Genomic DNA, 21,224 nt, shown 5'->3' on the forward strand with positions numbered 1-21,224 from the left:
AGCAAAGAATCCTGTGGCACCTCATAGACTAACAGACGTTTTGGAGCATGAGCTTTCGTGAGTGAATACCCACTTCGTCGGATGCATGTATTCACCCATGAAAGCTCATGCTCCAAAACGTCTGGAGGTCATATAAGTGCCTTAGACTAGAACTTTTTTGATTTAAAAAAAGTATAGTAGGATCTTTCTGATATCTGTCTTCCAAAGTAAGATCTTAAGGCTGGATTTTGCTGCAGTACTATATAGTACTGGCATCTGCTATTTTTGTTCAAAATTCTGCACCATTTGAAGCTTACAGAGATGGCTTCTTGTTTCAAATTTGCCCCGTTTGTGCTTACTCATTGCTCCAGCAGAGCGTTACAGTGTAGCCTTGCAGACCTTTCTAAGAGATACTGTTGTACAATGTGTGTGAGTTTTGTTTGAAGTCTCCAGAATGTGCTTTAATTGAAAACATAACTTGACACAGTAGCAAATGCCAAAAGAGAAAAATAAAAGGCCACTGTGCTGGCATTTTGTACTGACAAGCACTTGATAGGAAATACTGTGCATATCTGTGGAAAAGGAAGGGTATAGCAAAGAAAAAGAGCTATTAATGAAAACTTAAAGGACCAAATCCTCAACTGATGAAAATCAACATCACTCCATTGACTTCAGTGGAGCAGCCACCATCTTATTGGTTTCATTGATGCCATACCGATTTACACTAGCTGAGGATCCGACCTATTTCTGCCTTTCACTCACGCACGCGTGCGTCCGACGAAGTGGGTATTCACCCACGAAAGCTCATGCTCCAATACGTCTGTTAGTTTATAAGGTGCTGCAGGACTCTTTGCTGCTTTTACACACACATATATTATCCAAAGCTCTTTTTGTGTGTATATATTTCTTTTCTTCTTTTTTTTTAAATAAAACTTTGTTTTACAGGTTGCCCACCACTTGGTCTAGAGACTTTAAAAATTACTGATTTCCAGCTCCATGCTTCTACAGTAAAGCGATACGGCCTTGGGGCCCACAGAGGAAGGCTTAATATTCAGGTAACATCAATTTTCTTTGTAAGTGGTAGAATGGCTTAGGGTTGTAGCGTTCTGCAGACAGTGCTAATGGATGTTTATAGGTTTTGACTACCTTGTCAGCTCACATTATTCCGATGAAGGGGAAATATTGAATTATAGGGTAGGGTTGATGAAGAGTTCTGAAGTTGTGGGGTTTGTTTTGTGCTTTAAAAAGCTCTGCATTTTATGCTGCTTATAATTCAAATCCTAATGAAATTCCATAAAGTAAAGAAGGTGAAGTGGAGAGTTTGGGTGAAGATGAGTTTGTGTGTAGACTTGTTTCTTTGTCACTGTTACAGGATAGAGCAAACAATGAAATCCACAATCAATGGTGGCTGAACTTTGTCCTCACTCATAACTATTTCACATTTGGGGACAATGTGTACCTTTAAATCAGCAGCACTGTTATGGGTATCCACATGGCCCCACAATATGCCAACATTTTCATGGCTGACTTAGAACAATGCTTCCTCAGCCTCTTGGTTCCCTAACACCCTACTCTAACTTGTGCTACTTGATCGACATCATCATCTGGACCCATGGAAAAGAAGCCCTTAAGGAACTTCCATCATGACTTCAACAGTTTCCACCCACCATCAAACCTCAGCCTGGAACGCCATTCCACACAAGAGATCTCGCACTCCGGACATACACTACTGATAAAAGATGGCCACATAAACACCACCCTATACCAGAAACCACTGCACGCGCTATACTTACCTAATGCCTCCAGCTTTCATCCCAAACCACATCACCGATCCCTTGTCTACTGCCAAAGCTCTACATTACAATTGGATTTGCTCCAACCCCGTCACACAAACACCTACAAGATCTCTATCAAGAATTCTTACAACTATACAATACCCACCTGCTGAAGTGAAGAAACAGATTGACAGAGCAGAAGAGCACCCAGAAGTCACCTATACAGACAAGGCCCAACAAAGAAGTAAGACCACCACTAGCCATCACCTTCGGCCCTCCACCCGCCAAGACTAAACCACTTCTCAGCACATCATCAAGGATGTTTAACCTATTCTGAAGGAAGAGTCATCACTCCTCTCACAGATTCTTGGGAAGACAAGGCCAGTCCTTGCTTGTAGACAGCCCCCAAACTGAAGCAAAATACTCACGCAGCAACCACAATACACACAACAAAAACATAAACGTCAGGAACCTATCCTTGCAATAAAGCCTGTTGCCAACTCTGCCCACATCTATTCAGGGGATACCATCATAGGACCTAATCACGTCAGCCACACTATCAGAGACTCGTTCACCTGCACATCTACCAATGTAATATATGCCATCATGTGCCATCAATGCCCCTCTGCCATGTACATTGGCCAAACCGGACGGTCTCTACGTAAAAGAATAACTCGACACAAATCGGATGTCAAGAATTGTAACATTCAAAAGCCAGTCAGAGAACACTTCCATCTCCCTTGCCATTTGATTACAGACCTAAAAGTTGCAATATTACAACAAAAAAACTTCAAAAACAGACTCCAATGAGAGACTGCTGAACTGGAATTAATTTGCAAATTGGACACCATTAAATTAAATTATTCTTGAATAAAGACTGGGAGTGGATGGGGCATTACACAAAGTAAAACTATTTCCCCATGCTTGTTTTTTTCCCCCTACAGTTCCTCACATCTTGTCAGTTGCTGGAAATGGGCAATTTTCATTACCACTACAAACAGTTCTTTTTCTCTTCTGCTGATAGCTCACCTTAACTGATCACTCTCCTTATAGTGTGTATGGTAACACCCATTGTTTCATGTTCTCTGTGTATAGATATCTTCCTACTGTATTTTCCACTGCATACATCTGATGAAGTGGGCTGTAGCCCACGAAAGCTTATGCTCAAATTTGTTAGTCTCTAAGGTGCCGCAAGTACTCCTAATCATTTTTGACTATTACAGAAATACGGTACTTAAGTTTCTTCAAACTAAAGAAATGCTAATGACATTTTGCAGTTATAATTAAGCAAATGATAGTTATGTTTTTGATGTACTGTAATATGCACCATGATATTTCTATGCTGTCACTCCTTTATGTTGGCAGTAACTACTCTAAAAGGATCATGAGCTGGTTGAAAGTACAAATCCTGAGCAATTTCAGATCTACAAGCTCCCTATGGTGAAATAATTATTGCCTTTAGAGGATATAATTGTTGTCCTCATCCCATTAGGAATTATGTACAAGTTAAACATGGATAGATTGCTACAAGTATAAATAATTACTTGCATTGCAGATGACTTACTGGGTGTTCATTTCACAGAAGACTGAAATTTCTGCCTCTGTATTTTTAGTACATTTAGGGCTTAGTATCTTCACCCTTGATACAAAAGTAGGCTCTTTGAATTGTGATAGTATGGGACAATTTTTATTGTCTTGTATTTGGAAAGAGTACCATAATTATGAATTGAGAAGACATGGTCTGCTGTCATATTAAAAAGATGGATGAACTTTCTATGAGACTTCAGCCTTACTTCTAAATTTACACTCAGGTACCTTATGAAGAATCATTTTCACCCACAATTTTGCTTGAATTTCAGTATTTAACAGCTGAATTTACAGGGACTTGATATGCAAGCAATGATCTGCTGAAATCCTATTTAGCTGTGCACGCACATTATTTTTTATATTATATTTTATATAATTTTTTAATCATTGCAGGTGCAATTTTAGAGGACATTTTAAAAAAAGCCTATACCAGGAAAATAATATATATAATTGCATATATTGAATGTTATACTTAGCACTTATAAAAATGTTTAGATCAAAAAATCTCAAACTGCTGAACAGCGGTAAGTAAGAATTACTATTCCAACTTTACAGCTGGGGAAATTGAGTCCTACAGAAGTTAAATTACTTCTCTAAGAGCACACTGAGTCAATGGCAGAACTGGAAGTAGAACCCTTGGTACCTGATTCTGTCTAAAATCCTATGAACTTGGCCACTGTCTCAAAAAATGTGCTGATATATTCAATAGAAGTGCCTTAATTAATGGGAGATACATATCTGCAGGCAGAACAGGGTCCTATGTTGTACTTTAATACTACATTATAGGAGTAGATGCACAGAGTTCAAGACCAGAAGATACCATTGTGACTATGTGGTCTGACTTCTTGTACAACACATAGAACTCTTCCCCCCCCCCCCCCAATAATTGCTAGAACATATCTGGGGTGGGTGTGAATGTGTAAAAATAAATAAACAAACACCTTGCTGTTAAAAAATTTACACCGAATTTCCAGTCTAAATTTGTCTAGATTCAACCATCAGCCATTGTCTGCAACATTGAATAATACAATATATCATACCAAAATCAGGGAACTCAAAAGTAGTCAGAACCTGCACTGACATACACCCTGTGCTAACTCATTGACTTTACTAGTCTGCACAGCAACAAAGAACTTGCTTTGGCATGTATTGTATGGTAATAAAGTCTGTCCTTGCTCCCACTGAAGTCAGTGAAAGTGCTGCCATTTAATTCCACATGCCAGCATTGGGTTAAAAAATAAAAATATATTTGAGAGCTGAGCCATAATTAAAACTCCATAAACAGATTTCAGATCCAGATCTTGGCTTATATCTGGGTTTGCAATCTGTAGTGGTCTGCATCAGATTGCCAGTCCTGAACACCTGGAACTTTGAAAAAGTTCCAACTCCAAGTTCAAGAACATTTAGATTTGGGGATTTGGATATAGATCCAAATATAATGTAATATAAATCTTAACCGACCTGGATTCAGAGTTTGAAATCTCTAAAATGAAAGTATTTAACATGCAAATTAAAAGACTAAAATGGTCTGATTTAATACTTTGGTTGACTTTCAGCCCACCTTCTCTCCTGCTTCCACTAATCCCTTCATCCATTAGTTATAAATTTACTGAATCAGTGCTTAAAAATGAACGCTCAAAATATTACACTTTTGGCCATGCTTAAATCATAATTCTACTCCCTTAAATACATGGACGTTTAAATTGATGTAAATATTTTACATGGGAATGTATATTTTGATCCATCTTTGGCTGAATATTTGATTATAGGTATCACATAACCAGGAATGAAATTTACAATCATAAAAAGAGGTCTATCACAATTTAAACTACTAAAGAGTTAATTAAGAACATAAGTTTATGGAAACAAAATATAAAAGTGGTGATAAGACAAGTTTAAGGACTTCAAATATCTTTTTAAAAACAAATTACAGTACCATGGCTTTAAAAAATTTAATTAATTTTAGGATATTTTTCCCCAGGAAAAGCCTATTTTAAAATTTTTTGATAAATTAAGCATCTTGATTTTTAAAAATAGTATATTTAAACAGCAATAAACAAATTGCTGATAAATTACATAGTAAATGTTCTAGTAGCTGGAGAAAAGTTGAAGGAAAAAACAGAATAGAAACAAGTAACACAAGACTTCATCTTTATGCCCTCTTTCTGTCCCTGACTCAGAAAAGCACTTAAGCACAATGCTTAAGACTCAGCATGTGCTGAAGTCCAGGCATATTCAGCAAAGCTTTTAAAGGTGTGCTTACTTTCACTATGTAATCTCGTTTTATTGAAAGCAATGGGCCTTAAGGATGTGCTTCAGTGACTTGTGCAAACAAGGCTTCTCGTATACCACTGGTCTTGTTCTTCTCCATTCTCCTTTCTATCATCCACTGCCGTGTTCACCTTTTCCTCACCCTCAGATGTCCCATTTATAAAGCAATGAATTAGAGGTGGGCCTGAATCAAAACCTCAATCAACTTTGATTGTACTTTGCAGGAGTTTGGATCTTAACTTTACAGTTCAAGGCTCATCTCTGTTTCAACATATTTTATTTCATCAGCTCCATTGAGTGGAGACTCAGTTTCATGGCAACACTAACAGTTAGTTACTTTCTGGATTACATTGTAGCAGGAGCCAACCAGCAACAGAGTCATAGAGTTTAAGGTCAGAAAGGACCACCTGATCATCTGGTCTGACATCCTGCATATCACAGGCCATCAACACCACCCAGCCCCTGCACACTGGATCAAAAAACTTAAATTAGACTAAAGCATTACAGCTCCCAGGAGACTAGACCAGTATGGACCATTGGCAGATAATAGGAGGGACCAAGGTGCACCAGTGTGAGGCACCTGCAAGGGCAAGAAAATGATTCAGTAAGATATATCCAGATAATCTTGGCATGAGGCATGCACCCACATGCTACAGAGGAAGGCAAAAATACTCCAAGGTCACTGCCTATCTGAGCTGTGGGAGAATTCCTTCCTGACACGGTGATCAGTTAGTGTGTCCCTGAGCATGTAAACAAGAACCAGCCAGCCAAGAATCTGAGAGAGAGAATGCTCAGTACCACCTTAAAGCCCTGACTCTCCCCTTCCAATGTCCCATGTCCAGCCGTGGCAATCCCTGATGCTTCAGTGGAAGGAAACAAAAATAAGTGCTGGAACTAGGGGTGCTGCCCTACTCCTTGGCTTGAAGTGGTTTCCATTCCATATACAGGGTTTATAGTTCGGTTAAATGGCTTTCAGCACCCCCACTGTAAAAGCTGTTCCAGCACCCCGATAATGATGATGATAAAAACACACCAGAAAACACTAGAATGAAACAAAATCTATCCCTGCAGATGGCTGGCTGACTGGTCAAAAACTTGTGGGCTTTGAGGGGCATGTTCACTCAAAGTTGAAGGATTATTGTTAGTCAGGGGGCCAGAACCTCCAGTCAGTACTTCAGTGGAACTATGCCTGTTTAAACAATTTACACTAACAAGCCAGGGCTTGATTCTTCTCTCTCTCTCATATCATTTTTACACTAGTTTTACTCCACAGACTTCAGCTGAGTTACTTCTGATTTTATATTGGTGCAAGTGAAAGAGTCAATCTCTGGTCCTGAGGCACTGTTGTGTTACCTTAGTTTTACATCAATGTAACTCCATTTTAAATCCGTGGAGTTACACCAGTGCAAACTAGACTATTGCAATGGTGAATCAAGCTCCCTTGGGAGTCTTGACTTTCCTTAACAAGTAACTTTGTCAAATCCTGATAGTTCATATTTCACTTCATCTTAAAATGTATTTTTAACTAAACCTCCCTGAAAAAAAGTAATGACTCTTCCCATAAACAATCTTGGCAGTGTTCCTATTTAGTTTCTATCTTATTTTCCCAGTATTTGCTTCTTTCTGAATAATTTATCTTTTGGTGTTAATGGAATTTCCCCTACCCCTTGCAGTTGGACTTGCGTGTAAACTTCATTTTATGTGTTATAATTTGATTGGGTTTTATCAAATTTGGAAAAATCAGGAATTCTAACTGAACTAATGTGAAATCAAAGACTTTGGGTGTGTGACCTCACTAGAATCTCAACTTTGATCACCTCAGAAGTTTAGACTTCTAGATTCAAGTATGGATCTAAGTTATTGAATGTTTAGTCAGATTGCGTGAATCATCTCTTATGTGTCAGGCATTAATTCTCTAGACATATCCCAGACGTATAATCCACATGCTTACTTCTATATACACCAATGAAATCGTATCACAGAAAAAATGCATTTGTACCTGTGTTTTATACTGTTTATCTTTAATACATATTGATAAAGTCTCCCTGGCTAGCTCTTGGGAGTTGTTTGGGAGATACCAAGCATTACAACTGCCTGTGAGCCATTCTTGGAATTGCCATGACTGCAAATAAGTGCACTTTATAACTCCTGAAAAACAGAGTAAGGAGGAAGTATACAAGGGTTTAAAAGCCTGTGTGTAGTGGCTTTGGACAAAGAAAAGAGCCTCTGTCCTTTATAATAGCAATAACCACTTGGATGCAGGGTATTTACAGGGGCTTACTAACCAGGTGAAGCTAACAACCCTCAGAGTGCCTCCACAAATAATTACATTGCAGCTAGTCATAACTTCCCAGGAAATGGCCTATGATCAGGTAGTTATTGCTTAATTGCAATTTCCTCAGATTCAGTTGCATTCATCTGGATTTCATATGGTCAGCTCTGAGTCATTCCTCCTCATTCGAAAAAGTTGGGAGACTGTGCTTGTTTTCTATTGACAAATACAGTACCTGTAAGACATTTACGATTAGTGGTTTACATGCAGGACTAGGCATTAAGTATTCCTGAGTTCTGATATAATCTCTGACCCTGACTAATTGTGAGGCCTGGATGTCCCCAGTGATGGAGATTAATGTCCCTGAGTGGAATGTGTTGATCCCATTTGCATGAACTCTCTGTTCTCCAGAACTACTTTTGGAGGAGAAGGCCAGGGTTTCGCAGCAGGGGAGTCTTTCCTCTAAGCGAGTCAGTCTATCACAGAGACATTTGCACAGTTAAGAAGACCACATGGGTAATTTGTGCTGGACAGAGACCTTTCTGAGACTGTTGGCACAGAAAGGTAGGTTGGGTTGAAGCTCTGTTCAAAATCAGGCCAGTCAACTCTAAATTAAATTTATGTGTCAGAATCTTGGCTTTTTAAATGATTTTAATATATTTTTCCACTTTGGCCAAGATGTTTTCTTTCCCAATGTATATAGGTCCTGAGAAGGGGCACTCCATCAAAGTCTTAAAACATATGTGTGACCAAAAGGAAGGAATGGAATGAATGATGATTTCATGTTCTCTTATTTTTTCCATGAAAGGCTTTTGATTTATCAGTGATGATTTATAAAGACAACTTTGCCTTCTTTTCAGGCAGGTGTTAATGAAAATGATTTTTATGATGGTGCTTGGTGTGCAGGACGAAATGACCCATACCAGTGGATTGAAGTAGATGCTCGAAGGCTAACAAAATTCACTGGCATTATCACACAAGGGAGGAACTCTCTCTGGTTGTAAGTACATGCTAATTTTGCTGTCTATGATTCTAAAGTTTGATCTAAGTTTGTTCATTTTTTTCCTCAAGAAAGAAAGGGAAAAAGAAGAGATGATGGGACAGAATAGTTAGAGCAAGCAATTAAACAGAAAAAAGATAAATGCATGCTATTTATACAGTATTGTGTATATGGAAAACAAATCTGAAGGTAGCAAATTACCACACCCTTAAACTACACGTCAAGAAAGAAGGACAACACACTTTAACCCCTTTAACCCTCATCATTACCACTTAAGTGATGAGTAACCCTGTGTACCCAAATACGATTATTTAAATCAGGGTGCAATTTCCTGATATGTTTCCTTTCTGTTTTCCAATATTTAACAAATATCCGTTTTTCATTCATGCTGGACTATAATCTCTAATCCCCAAAATGTATTAGTACATCAGCAATCACAAATTAATTTATACACTGGAGTCACATAAATTAAGTCAACATTTGCAATAATATTTATTTGCACATCACCTCATTTCAAAAGGATATAAAAGGATTTAAAAAAATCTGAAGATGTTACAACAAAACATGATATACATTTTGATTAGAATTCCAGCATCTGCTACTGCACTAAGCATGTTCCTTCTGGTTGGAGTCCCTGGAGATGAGTGTGACCAGTAAGCTTGCCTCATTCTACAACTTCTCCAAGGGACTTCCTGCCAGAAAAGGGACAACTCCTCCTCTCTCCTTGGAGACTGTGGCCCATGTACCCCATTCTGGAAAAGCAGAACCCAGAAACTCAGATGCTGGGCGCTCCTATGCTGTCCCTTGTAAATACTGAAAGCATTCTGGAGTCCCATGTCTGGCAGCAGAGTGAGGGATCTGGCTATAAATCTCACGCAGCTGATGTTTTGCATTTGCAGTTATCTGTTTTTACACACATAATTGCACATTTTGTGTGCAAAAAAACCTCTTCATGACCAGGCTCCTTTTTAAAATATATAGCTTAGGCACCTATAGTATTTTTGAAAATTCACATTGTTAGGTCTACCATTCAAATTGTCTCTGCATTGAACCATCAGCCTTTTTCTAGAGTAATATGTCCTTGTGGAATTTTTACTTCTCCAGTTGGCATAAAAATGCAAAATCACTGAAGGAGTTGATAAGACTACATATAATAACACAGAGAACTGGACTGATACTCAACAGGCCTGCATTCTATTCCAGCCTCTGCCATTGGCCTGATGGCTGACCTTGGACAACTCACTTCACTTCAGTGTGTCTCTGTGTCCCCATCTATAAAATGGGGATATTGATAATGACCTCCTTTGTGAAGAACTAGGTGGAATTTTTATTATTCGCTGCCCAGCATGACCTCACTCATGGACAACAGAGCAAGTGCTGCACATACTTAGTGGAAGAATTAATTAGAAAAGGAAATCTCTCTCTTCTACTCCTCTCTCTGCTAGAGATTTCCAGGTGCTTACCTGCTCCCCACCTGTGGCCATAATTGGGCCCAATGGAGTTGTACGTGGGGCAAAAAAAAGGAGAATATATTTGAATTTTCTTTAAATTCTCCTTTCTCTGTGCCTGATTCTGATTAACATTGATGCAAGTGACATCAAAAGTGCGCCCATGAAGTCAATGGAGTTACCCCACTATGAAACCGATTAGAATTAAGTCCTACAAGTACAATGTTCTCGTAAGGAATATAGTGTATATTTTGCATCTTAATCATGCAATATACATTCAAATCCACCTTTGACCTCTCTTCATTATTCAAGCACGTAATCCCATTGGTACTATTGCAACTACTTCAGTGAGTAGGGGGTTGCAGGATTTAACAAGATCTGTATCCCATACCGTAAAAGAGTGTTAGAAAAACAATCACTCTGGTAAAAACAAACTCCCTTTTTATACTGTAATTTCTGGTATTGATTTTCTTTTTCATACTGGTGTGGAAGTGGGAGCCTTTGACGATGAGTTTGCTATAGTTATTCCTCATTGTTCTGTGATAGATAATCACTGTAGCAAAGGATCAGACATCTCCTGTATTTATACATTAGACATCTCTTGTGCCAGCTATTATTTATACCAGCACATAACTTCTTTGTCTTGTCATGTTGCTGGGTTTTAGTTTATATTATGTAGTTTGCAGCAGGGCAAGAGGCCCTATTTACATTTGACACACATCGACTTTTTGGTTTTTAAACTTCTGAACAAGGTACCTGATCCTGTCCTCATTAAAGTCAATGGGTAGAACTCTCACTGACTCTCAGAAGGAGCAGGGTGCAATTTCCTTCTCATGTACCCATGCATCTGCATAGTGCCTGTCTCAGATGTTCAGGACAGGCTCAAAATTCAGCCCTTCTTAGGTAATGACAGTGTGCATACTTTCAAATAGCCCCTGGGGCCTGATCCTGCTTTAGTAAAGTGCCAAACCTTTATTGCGTACCACAGGAACAGGATCAGGTCCTTATTTATTTGACTCCCATTTGTAAATTGTAACTTGTTTTTGTGCTATTTGATTTGGTTAAACTCTGCCCTTTTAATCTCCTATATCAGAGATTGTTTAAAAGCAGAGATTCCATGTTAAGCTTAAGAGGGCTGATAAATGAATCTGGAGTGACAAGGTGTAATTTTAAAACACTAGAGGAAAAATGTTTACTGCAATGGATGCTTAACTTTTGCTGTCAGCCTTCCTAACATGCAGTATGTTTCTGTTTGCATTTTATAGATAGCCTATCAGTTTGAAGCTTTACCTGGGCACATGCTTTTATGGTTTTTCAGAAAAACACAATACATTTTAAATGACTCAAAAGAGATTGTGTAAATCTTCATCCAGATGAATATGCATCTGCTATGTCATGCAAGTTTATCTGAAAGCTGAACTAGTACAGGTTTCTTGGTTTTATTTGGATCATGAAGAAAATATGTTGTTGCTAGTTATCATGTATTCAGCCCAAATGTGTGTGGCACCACAGAGAGCAAGTATGAGGAGCAGCCTAGCTCTGAAGGGCTTAGTTTCAGAATAGATGACTAACTAGGAGTGATGACAGACAAGTGGGATTTAAAGAGAGGAAGGATAAAAGTGACTAATATTATGGGATTGCTTTAGCTAGTTCTGAACACCTAGGTCTTGAATTTTCAAGCACATTCGTGTAGGCACCAAAACAGGTGTGCAGATTTTGAGAACACTTCAGAATGTTACCTGCAGTGCTCTTTTAATCTGACTGTAGCTGTCACCATCTGAATTTCTGGATGCTGAACTCTCTTGTGAAAATCTGGCCCACAGTGATGTCAGGTTATGTTTTGTTTTTAAATATTTTTATTGTTTCTAAATAACCTTACCCTTTAATGTGTTTCTACTTTCCTTTGTTCCTTCCTCATCATTTGGTCAAGTAAGGAAGGGTGGTAAGAAGGGAATAGGGAAATGGGGGGCGGGGAATGATAAATTAATAGGGGGAAAGAGAAGGTGTATAGAGAGGGATAGAAAAGGGAGGATAAAAATAGAGATGGTGAAGGAGAAGTATATGATATATGGTGGGGAGAGCTCAGTGGTTTGAGCATTGGCCTGCTGAACCCAGGGCTGTGACTTCAATCCTTGAGGGGCCAATTAGGGACATGGGGCAAAAGTCTGTTGGATGATTTTAATTGGGGAATGGTCATGCTTTGAGCAGGGGGTTGGACTAGATGATCTCCTGAGATCCCTTCCAACCCTGATATTCTATGATGATGGGGGAGGGGAGTGGGGTAGGTCAGCAGGGGAAGTGATGGAAGCAGATGTTAGAGTCCGAAAGGAGAAAGTCTAGTACTGGGAATGTTTGGTGATATTAGGAAGTGAAAGTTCTTTTCTGCTGCCTGCATTAATGGCTGTAGGACTTCAGATGGCTTAACGGCCTTTTACATGCTACCCTAGTAGCTGCTTCTGACAGGATGATGGGCCTCCTCATGGTTTGAGTAGGCTGAGTGGCCTGTCATCCCAGAGTGGCTGGTCACTGGTCTGATGGAGGTAGGAGGGAAGGGGATTCATAGACCTGGCTCTCTCCCCTGGTTCCTTGCTGCTGTTGACTGAGAGGGCAGTCAAAGTGACTATGGCCCAAAGGTCTGTATAAGAAGATGCTGTTGTATCACCTGAGGTACTGTCTCATTTTTTAATTAAAACAAAGACATGAATATTCCTTATTCAAATAGAACACATGTTGGGAAAGAGCCAAGGAATACCCATCTGCTGAGTTATGCTGTGTTAAAGGAAAACATAGCCAAGCTTACTAGCCAGTAGGAGGCTTGATTCAAACCTTGGAGAGTTTACCAGTGAGAAAAAAATGAAAGCACCAAAATATACTAGCCTCTTGCAATCAGGCCAGGAGAAACTACAGGTTATCACTGGGTCAAGGAATTGATCAGATCAAGTTTAGTTAGTGCTCTGTGTTGTTGGAAATAAAATTCAAATACTAGACTCTTCACCCCTCCTCACCCTTTACACAGGAATACAAGTCTGAAAGCTCTGTAGAAATGCCATGTTTCCAGGGTGTGGGCTGTCATGTTACAGTAATAAAGAATCACAGAAGAAATCACTTTCTCTAAACACTGAACAAGGAACTTTATTACAACAAGAAAAAATAACTCCAAAGCTATTCTGTTTTTCACTGTAGAGGTTCTGCCTAGGTTAGAACCTGCTATAGATTTAAAGAAACAGTACACATATCCTAGGGTAACCAGACAGCAAGTGTGAAAAATCGGGATAGCAAGTGTGGAAAAAATAGATGGGGCTAAAAGGCACCTATATAAGATAAAGCCCCAAATATTGGGACTCTCCCTATAAAATTGGGACATCTGGTCACCCTAACTTATCCTCAGAAGCAGAGGGCATATGCAGAGGGCCATCGCCACACACTCCAGTGTGTGGCAGCACAAAGGTGTTTGCCACTCACTGAAGATCAGGAATATTGGTGGGGACAGGGGAGGATGGGAGCATGGCCAATGGGCCTATTCATAGTACAGATGCAGTGGCTCAAAAGCTTGTGTAGTTAATGGAGGCAGCTGCTTCTCCTTTATACCTGGTAGTGGCAGCTGAAGCCTGGATTTACTGGTGATCCAGTCCGTATAAAGAGTTCCTAGGGATAAAGCCCTTTTAGTTTGTTTATGGAAACAGTTTTGTTCATGGAAACAGGTTTTGGCCTTAAGGGCATATCATGGAGAGCATTCAAGTTCATTCTCCTCCAGGGGGAAAAACAATGGATGAAGTGAAGATCATGGGTGGAATACGAAAAGCGTCGCCTTGTCCAATTTATTGCATCATCACAAACCAATCCATTCTATCCTATCAAAATCAGCATTGTTATTTGCACCACAAAATGTCTGGGAATCTGGTCACAATTCAATGTACCTCTCTTCTGAATCCCATCCCGCTGCAAGTTCCTTGCATGCACTGACTCACTGGGAGGCCCTACACCATATATGAAGTGACAGCCCAGTGGCAGCAACTGGTGAGGCTTTTCCCAAGAAACTTAGAAAATCCAAATAACGAAAGAGAAGAAATGAAGGAATGGGAAGAAGGGGAGGAAGAGAAAAATCAAAGGAAAGCAGGAGAGGAGGAATGAGCACAGTCTAGGGGAAGCTGGAGAGTGTTTAAATCCTGTTCCAGAAGTACAAAGAAGTAAAAATTAGAGAAATAGAATCAACCTGAGAGAGGCGCAATGGCACTAAGGAACAACTCACTCTAAAAAAGGGTGACAAAAGGTCCAGAAATGAGGGAAGGAGTGGAGAGAATGTGAAATACAGGAAGGAATGCAATTTGAGCTTGGGATAAACTAAAGGTGGAATGGGGCAAAAGAAAAGGAGGAAAGGGAAACGAATGAAAGGACATATGGAGAGAAGCAAAGGAAACAGGTTAGATGAGACGTGGTAGAGAAGAGACAACAGAGAGGAGAGGAGAACAGAGGCTGGCAGAAGCAGGTATCAAAATACCAGCTCTCACCGCGCCCCCTCCCTTGCCCCTAAAATAATTGCTGTGAATTGCTCCACCTCAGTTATTCCCACTGCAATCTGTTACCTTATTCATGCCTCCCCTCCATCTCTGACTGGGGGATTTGCTCATTCTTCCCAGCAGCTAGTGAACATTTGTTTCAGAACTTAAACATAAGAAGAACAGGCCAAGTGTAGAGAGAGGCTAATATGGAGCAACAACTCTTGGAAGTGAAGAGTAGGAGGTGAGAGGAAGGGACAAACAAACATGTCAGCTTTGAGTAATTCATTCATCATTCTTATTTTCTTCAGAAGAGAGAAGTAATTTCAACTCCATAGGCCAAATTCTGCACTCTGTTATAGACAGAAGTCACTTGGAATTCCACCCTTTTATAATAGAAGCAAAATTGGACTCCTAGAGGAGATTTCATAGATTTTGATGAGTCCTCTTCCTTCAGTGATTAAATAAACACATGGACTCAGTGAACAGTTGTTTAGATGCTGCAGGCATTGTTAGGAAGTCTGAAGCCATATGAAAATTGTCTGGTTAAATTCATCATCATCATCAACTCTTAACTACTGAGGTTTGTCAAAACTTTTGCAAAAGCTTGCAAACCTCCCAAGCAAAGGTGGGTCCAGCTGCAAGTGAAACTGGCTGGTTTCTGATTTTATCCTGAAGTGGTGTGAAACCCAAAAATGTAACAAATGTGGGTTGAGATCTATGCAAAGCACAAGTGCGGTAGTGGATAGAGTGCTAGCCTTTTCTGGGCTGTTGAGTATGACTGTGTCCTAGGGAGTCATGAATCTGAGGAGCAGCTTCATTGTTTCAGCATGAATACCAGCTGATTAAGAGAGACATTAACAACAGCTCTTTGCAAAGCAATTTTGCCTGTCTTCTCAGACAAAAGAAAGTTGCCAGGGTGCCGCAACCTTTTAGAAAGGGATGTGAAGTCCTCTCCTGAGAAATGGATGATATTAGCTGATGGGATTTATTTGGGATGCAGGGTGTTTGTGGCTGAGTATTCTTGGGAAAATGTGTAATATGTAATGAGTCATTACTGCCAAGGTATCTTTGTGTTTTATGAGCTGTACATTTTACACAACTGTTCAACACTGTTCTGAATAGGGCACCATAAGCATTCTCCTGAAAATGTGAAGAATGTTTTTGAAGAAATTACATGAAGATATTTAAAACATGCACTTTTCTGGCAGAGGAGAAGTAAATGTGAATTGCTGCTATTTTCCAAGTTGCTATCTAAAAGCCTTAGGAGGTGTGTCTCTCATTGCCCAAACAATCTGTGGATAATTTAGCACATCTTTTGTACTAGGAATGGAAAAACATGTCTAAATAGAAGTGTGCATTGTGAGGACTGTCTTTGGGCTTGAATCTGCTGGGGTTAATGGCAAAAATCCTGCATAAGCAGGTGAGCAAAATTGGGGGGAGGGCTAGCTCAGTGGTTTGAGCATTGGCCTGCTAAACCCAGAGTTGTGAGTTCAATTCTTGAGGGGGCCCTTTGGGGATTAGTCCTGCTTTGAGCAGGGGGTTGGACTAGATGCTCTCCTGAGGTTTCTAATAATCTATAATGCTAACTCTCCCATTCTCTTCAGTGAGGAGCAGGATTGAACCTGTGAACATCATTCATTTTAAACATAAGGTATTGACATCATAATTCCTTTAAAGTCATATTAAAGGTCTGCAGGATTAAAAAAGGAAACATACTTCAAAAACTAATAGCTCAGAAAAGTTGTAAAGCCCAATTTATTTTGCAGATGCTTTTCTGTTGAGGGTTTTGGTTTTTATTTTATTTCTTATCTGGGTATTTTACTGCATTTTCTACTTGGTGTGACTGGGTAGAGACTGTGAATTTTGGCTCTGTAATACTAAATAGCCCTTTATACTGTATATACAGATTATGAAGTGTTTGAGGATCCTTTTTGCTTTGTTTTATTAACCCCATGATGAGCTTGCTGGGCTGGCAGTCAAAAAAGCCTCTTCTGATTTGTAAACTGAGCATATATGAGACCAGGTCATAGGGCCCTCATTCTGTCTGCTGCTGTAGCCTCTTAACATCGCTATGCCAGTGTAAAGGAGCCCTAAGGGAGGCATAGACAGTCTTCCATATCTTAGTGAGATTCTGCAGCTGATGTAGGGATGGTGGAATGGCTCTATCACTCCCCAGGCCTTATCCTTGTCATAACAGGAGGATTGATAATGTGTCAGAGGCAAGAATTGTCTCTTACAAACTGGCTCAGTAACCAACTGTACAGTCACCGGTCTGATGAGTGGACCCAATCACTGGGTCCCACACATGTACAAGCCAACAGGATCTGGGTACAGTCTAGTCACTGATTCTTGCTCTGAGGCTCTTGGGCATACTCCCAGGCTCAGACCTCTTACCTCACCCTCTTCTGTGGGATGGGGAATGCTGCCTGGAACCAGTGTGTCACACCTTCCAGGCCACCCAGTCACAAATACCCCCTCAAAGTTACATCTACACCCTCTGGGCTTCCCAATTTAATCTTTTGAAGGACTGTGTGGCAGGACAGCAAGTAAATAGGCTTACAGAAGGAATTGACTTTAATCTTAAAGCAGGTGAGAGTTAGATCTTTGAAAATTACAGTAGTTCTGAGATGCACCTTCCCCTAGACTGAGCTTAACTGTTTTTGAGAGTCTGGGGTTGTCATAAACAGATTAGTAAAGGGTAATGTCTCTTGTACCTGTAAACTGTTAACTAGCTCAGTAAACCTGGAACACCTGACCAGAGGACCAATCAGGAGACAAGATTCTTTCAAATCTCAGTGGAGGGAAGCCTTTGTTTGTGTTTTTTGGGGTTTTGCTTTGTTCTCTCTGGGGGCTAGGAGAGGCCAGACATGCATCCAGGTTCCTCCAATCTTTCTGAAAAAGTCTCTTCTGCTAAATTTAGTAAGTACTAGTCAGAAAGGCGGTTTAGTCTTTTGATTATTTTCTTTATTGCAAATGTGTATTTTGCTAGAAGGATTGTATTTCTGTTTGCTGCAACTTGTATTGTGCTGGGGGAAGGATTCTCTCTATTCTCTATAAGCTGAAAGACCCTGTAACATTTTTTCATCTTGATATTACAGAGATAATTTTTTACCTTTTCTTTCTTTTATTAAAAGCTTTTCTTTTTAAGAACCTGATTGATTTTTCCCTTGTCTGAGACTCAGGGGGAGGGGTCTGCACTCACCAGGGAATTGGTGGGAGAAAGGAGAGAAGGGGGGAAGAAAAGCCTGATTTCTCTCTGTGTTAGGAATCTGTCTCTCTCTCAGGGAGTGGTGAGGGGGAAAAGAGAAGGGGGGAAGGCGAATTTCCTCTTTGTTTTAGATTCACAGAGCTTGAACCTGTATAGTCTTTCCAGGATAACCCAGGGAGGGGATGCCTGGGAGAGGCAACGGTGGGGGAAAGGGTTTACTTTCCTTGTGTTAAGATCCAAGGGGATTTGAGGAGTCAGAAAGTGTCCCAAAACACTATATTTTTGGGTGGTGAAAGCTCTATCATTTCTAAGCTAGTAATTAAGCTTAGAGGGGTTCATGCAGGTACCCCATCTTTTGGACGCTAAGGTTCAGAGTGGGGATACTACCTTGACAGGGGTTCATCAGCATTTCAGTCTGGACAGAGTCTCTCCTGCAAGTCCTTCCTTTGTGTGGCAGGGGCCAGCATGGAGCAGGACCCCACTCTTAAATATGGTCCCTATCTCCATGCCATGGGCTCAGTCCCCAGTGCAAAAGCATAGTCCATGTGTTCCCCCCAAGATCAGAGACTGTTCCTAGCACTCCCTGAGGCACAAATCCACCAAAGTGGGGTGGGGAGGAAGTGGGACTGTAGCCCTGCCCCACTTTTACATTGGGCATTGGAGTTCACTGGCTGTGAGGAGAGCATACTGAGCCCAGTAGCGGGTGTGACAGTGTGTTCACTTCCCTGCTCACCCTGGAGCTCTGGGGTAGGATTGTGCCTAACTGAAGGACAATCCCTCATGAGCTGATGCAGCTCCCAGCCTCCTCCAATGGGAAGAGTGTCTAAAAGCTGCAATTATCCTCTTGAACTGGAAGATATAAACAAGAGAAAATAAACACGGAAGCCACTTTACCATTCCTACTGAGTAGCTTCTCTGACTGTGACCTGCTCATCAACAGTGCTGTAACAATGATAAATATTCAACAGAACTGACTTTGGGTCTGATTCTGCTCCCACTGAAATCAGTGGGTGCATTGTGGCTGGCTGCAGTGGTTCACGAGGAGGCTCATACTTTATATACAGGTGCAAATGAAAACGTCTGTGTTGGTTCAGTGCATATTTCAAGACCTGACATAATTATTTGTGATTTGGTGAACTGCTTAACAGTTATTTTCCACTACTTGTAGTGTCTTCAATGATGAATCAAAGCAATAAATGAAAAACTGGCATTTTCAATATCTGGTCTGATGCCTTTGTGTCTGCTACCCTGGTAACTCATATCTCCATCTGCTAGCCTGGTAAATTCAAGGGCAGTGTTTTAAGGGGATCTTTGGCACAGTTTTATAACTTCACAGTATTTTAAAACTAACTAAATAAGGTCATTTAACAATTGTAGAGCCTAGTATTGTGCCATCTAAGTCAATGGTAAAATTTCTGCTGGCTAAAATGGGAGCAGGATTGACCTTTTAGGGGTATTTTTAAAAATAACATTTGTACAATGGGATATGCTGTCCCCTCAGTAAGCATGAATAGCTTTCATTAGCAGTTTCAAAACATGTGGTCCCCCCCCCACCCCGATTACAACTAGATTATTTCACTTGTTTTTCACAGGAATAGAAAATGTTCTACCTAAAAATATATGTAATAGTTGAATATAAAAATCCAAAGTACCGCTGTAAATGTTATTGGCCCAAATGTCCCCTCTGCTACACCCATGTAATGTCACTGGTATCAATAGAATTTTTTGCACATGTATCTGAGGGAAGAATTTGCCCTGACAAATTTTTTTTAAAAGCATAATCTTTCTTTTCAGCAAAGGGTAAAGTTTGATAAAGCATTTCAAACCAACATTCATTTCAAAATGAGAAGTTACTGCAGTACAAAGTAACTAATATATTTTTGTAACAAAGCTCGGTCTACCTAAGATAGCATGGCTGTTGCCATCCTAGATCATGGAATGTAGCCTATGCAAGTGCCCAAAGTTATTGAAAGGATTCCTCAGAACGCTTTGGATCTGTCACTTACTCTGGCTTCCTGTGGCAATAAGAACAAGGGGAATATAATACTTGCTATACTAGGTCAAACCAATGGTACAACTAGCCCAGTATCCTGGCTTGACAAAGGCCAATACCAGAGGGGGAGGGTACAGAATAGGGCAGTTGGAATGATCCACCCTGTCTTTCCCTCCCAGCTTCTTGCAGCCAGAGGTTTAGAGGCGCCGTAGTTATAGGGTTATATCCCTGACCATCTTGGCTAGTAGCCTTTCATGGACCTATTGTATATGAACTTATCTAGTCTTTCTTTGAACCCAGTTATTCTTTTGGCCATCACAACATCCCATGGCAATTGGTTCAATAGGTTAATTGTTCTTTGTATGAAAAAAGTACTTCCCCTTGTTTTGATTAAACCTACTGCCTATTAAATTCATTGGTTAATCCCGGGTTTTTGTGTTTGTGGAAAAGAGTAAATAACACTTCACTTTTTCCACACAATGCTTGATTTTTATAGACCTCAATCATATCCCCCCCTTAACTCTCTCTTTTTTAAGATGAACAGTCCTAATCTTTAGTTTCTTCTCATGTGGAAGTCATTCCATCCCCTTGAGCATCTCTGTATCCCTTCTCTGAATCTTTTGTAGTTCCTCTATATTGTTTTTTACCAGAACTAGACACGGTATTCAAGGTGTAAGTGTGCCATGGATTATATAGTAGCCTTACCATATTTTCTGTCCCTTTTCTAATAGTTCCTAACATTCTGTTAGCCTTTTGACCTCTCTTGCACACTGAGCTGAAATGTTCAGAAAATATCCATGGTGTCTCCAAGATCTTTCTTGAGTAATAGCAGCTACTTTAGAAAGTGGAGGAGTACTTTTTGATGTCTCTTCTCTTATGGAAAGTTGTAGAAAAATATGCTCTTTCAAATGTGTGCATGCAGCTCTGTTAGGTCTTATTTTGAGATTTAGTTCATCTGCTTGCATACTATGGATTCAATAGTGCAGCACTGATTCAGAATATAATACTTAATGATGACTTAGTTCCATTGTAAAGGCTACAAGCAGTCAGGTGCCACGGTACAGACTAATATTTATTTGGGCATAAGCTTTTGTGGGTAAAAAAAATCTCACTTCTTCAGATCCATGCACCTGAAGAAGTGAGGTTTTTTTACCCATGAAAGCTTATGTCCAAATAAATCTGTTAGTCTTTA

General features: G+C 40.1%; 1 protein-coding gene across 1 annotated transcript in view; it reads left to right on the forward strand.

Annotated features, from left to right (window-relative positions):
• CPXM2 (carboxypeptidase X, M14 family member 2) overlaps window positions 1-21,224 on the forward strand; it is a 113,099-nt gene that overhangs the window by 39,785 nt on the left and 52,090 nt on the right. Inside the window, exons 3-4 of the mRNA XM_032796484.2 lie at window positions 925-1,034; window positions 8,745-8,884. Of these exons, the coding sequence (XP_032652375.1) occupies window positions 925-1,034; window positions 8,745-8,884 (250 nt within the window). The remainder of the gene's footprint in view (window positions 1-924; window positions 1,035-8,744; window positions 8,885-21,224) is intronic.

Source organism: Chelonoidis abingdonii, chromosome 15 (assembly GCF_003597395.2).
Source record: "Chelonoidis abingdonii isolate Lonesome George chromosome 15, CheloAbing_2.0, whole genome shotgun sequence".
In the NCBI taxonomy this organism is placed as follows: domain Eukaryota; kingdom Metazoa; phylum Chordata; order Testudines; family Testudinidae; genus Chelonoidis; species Chelonoidis abingdonii.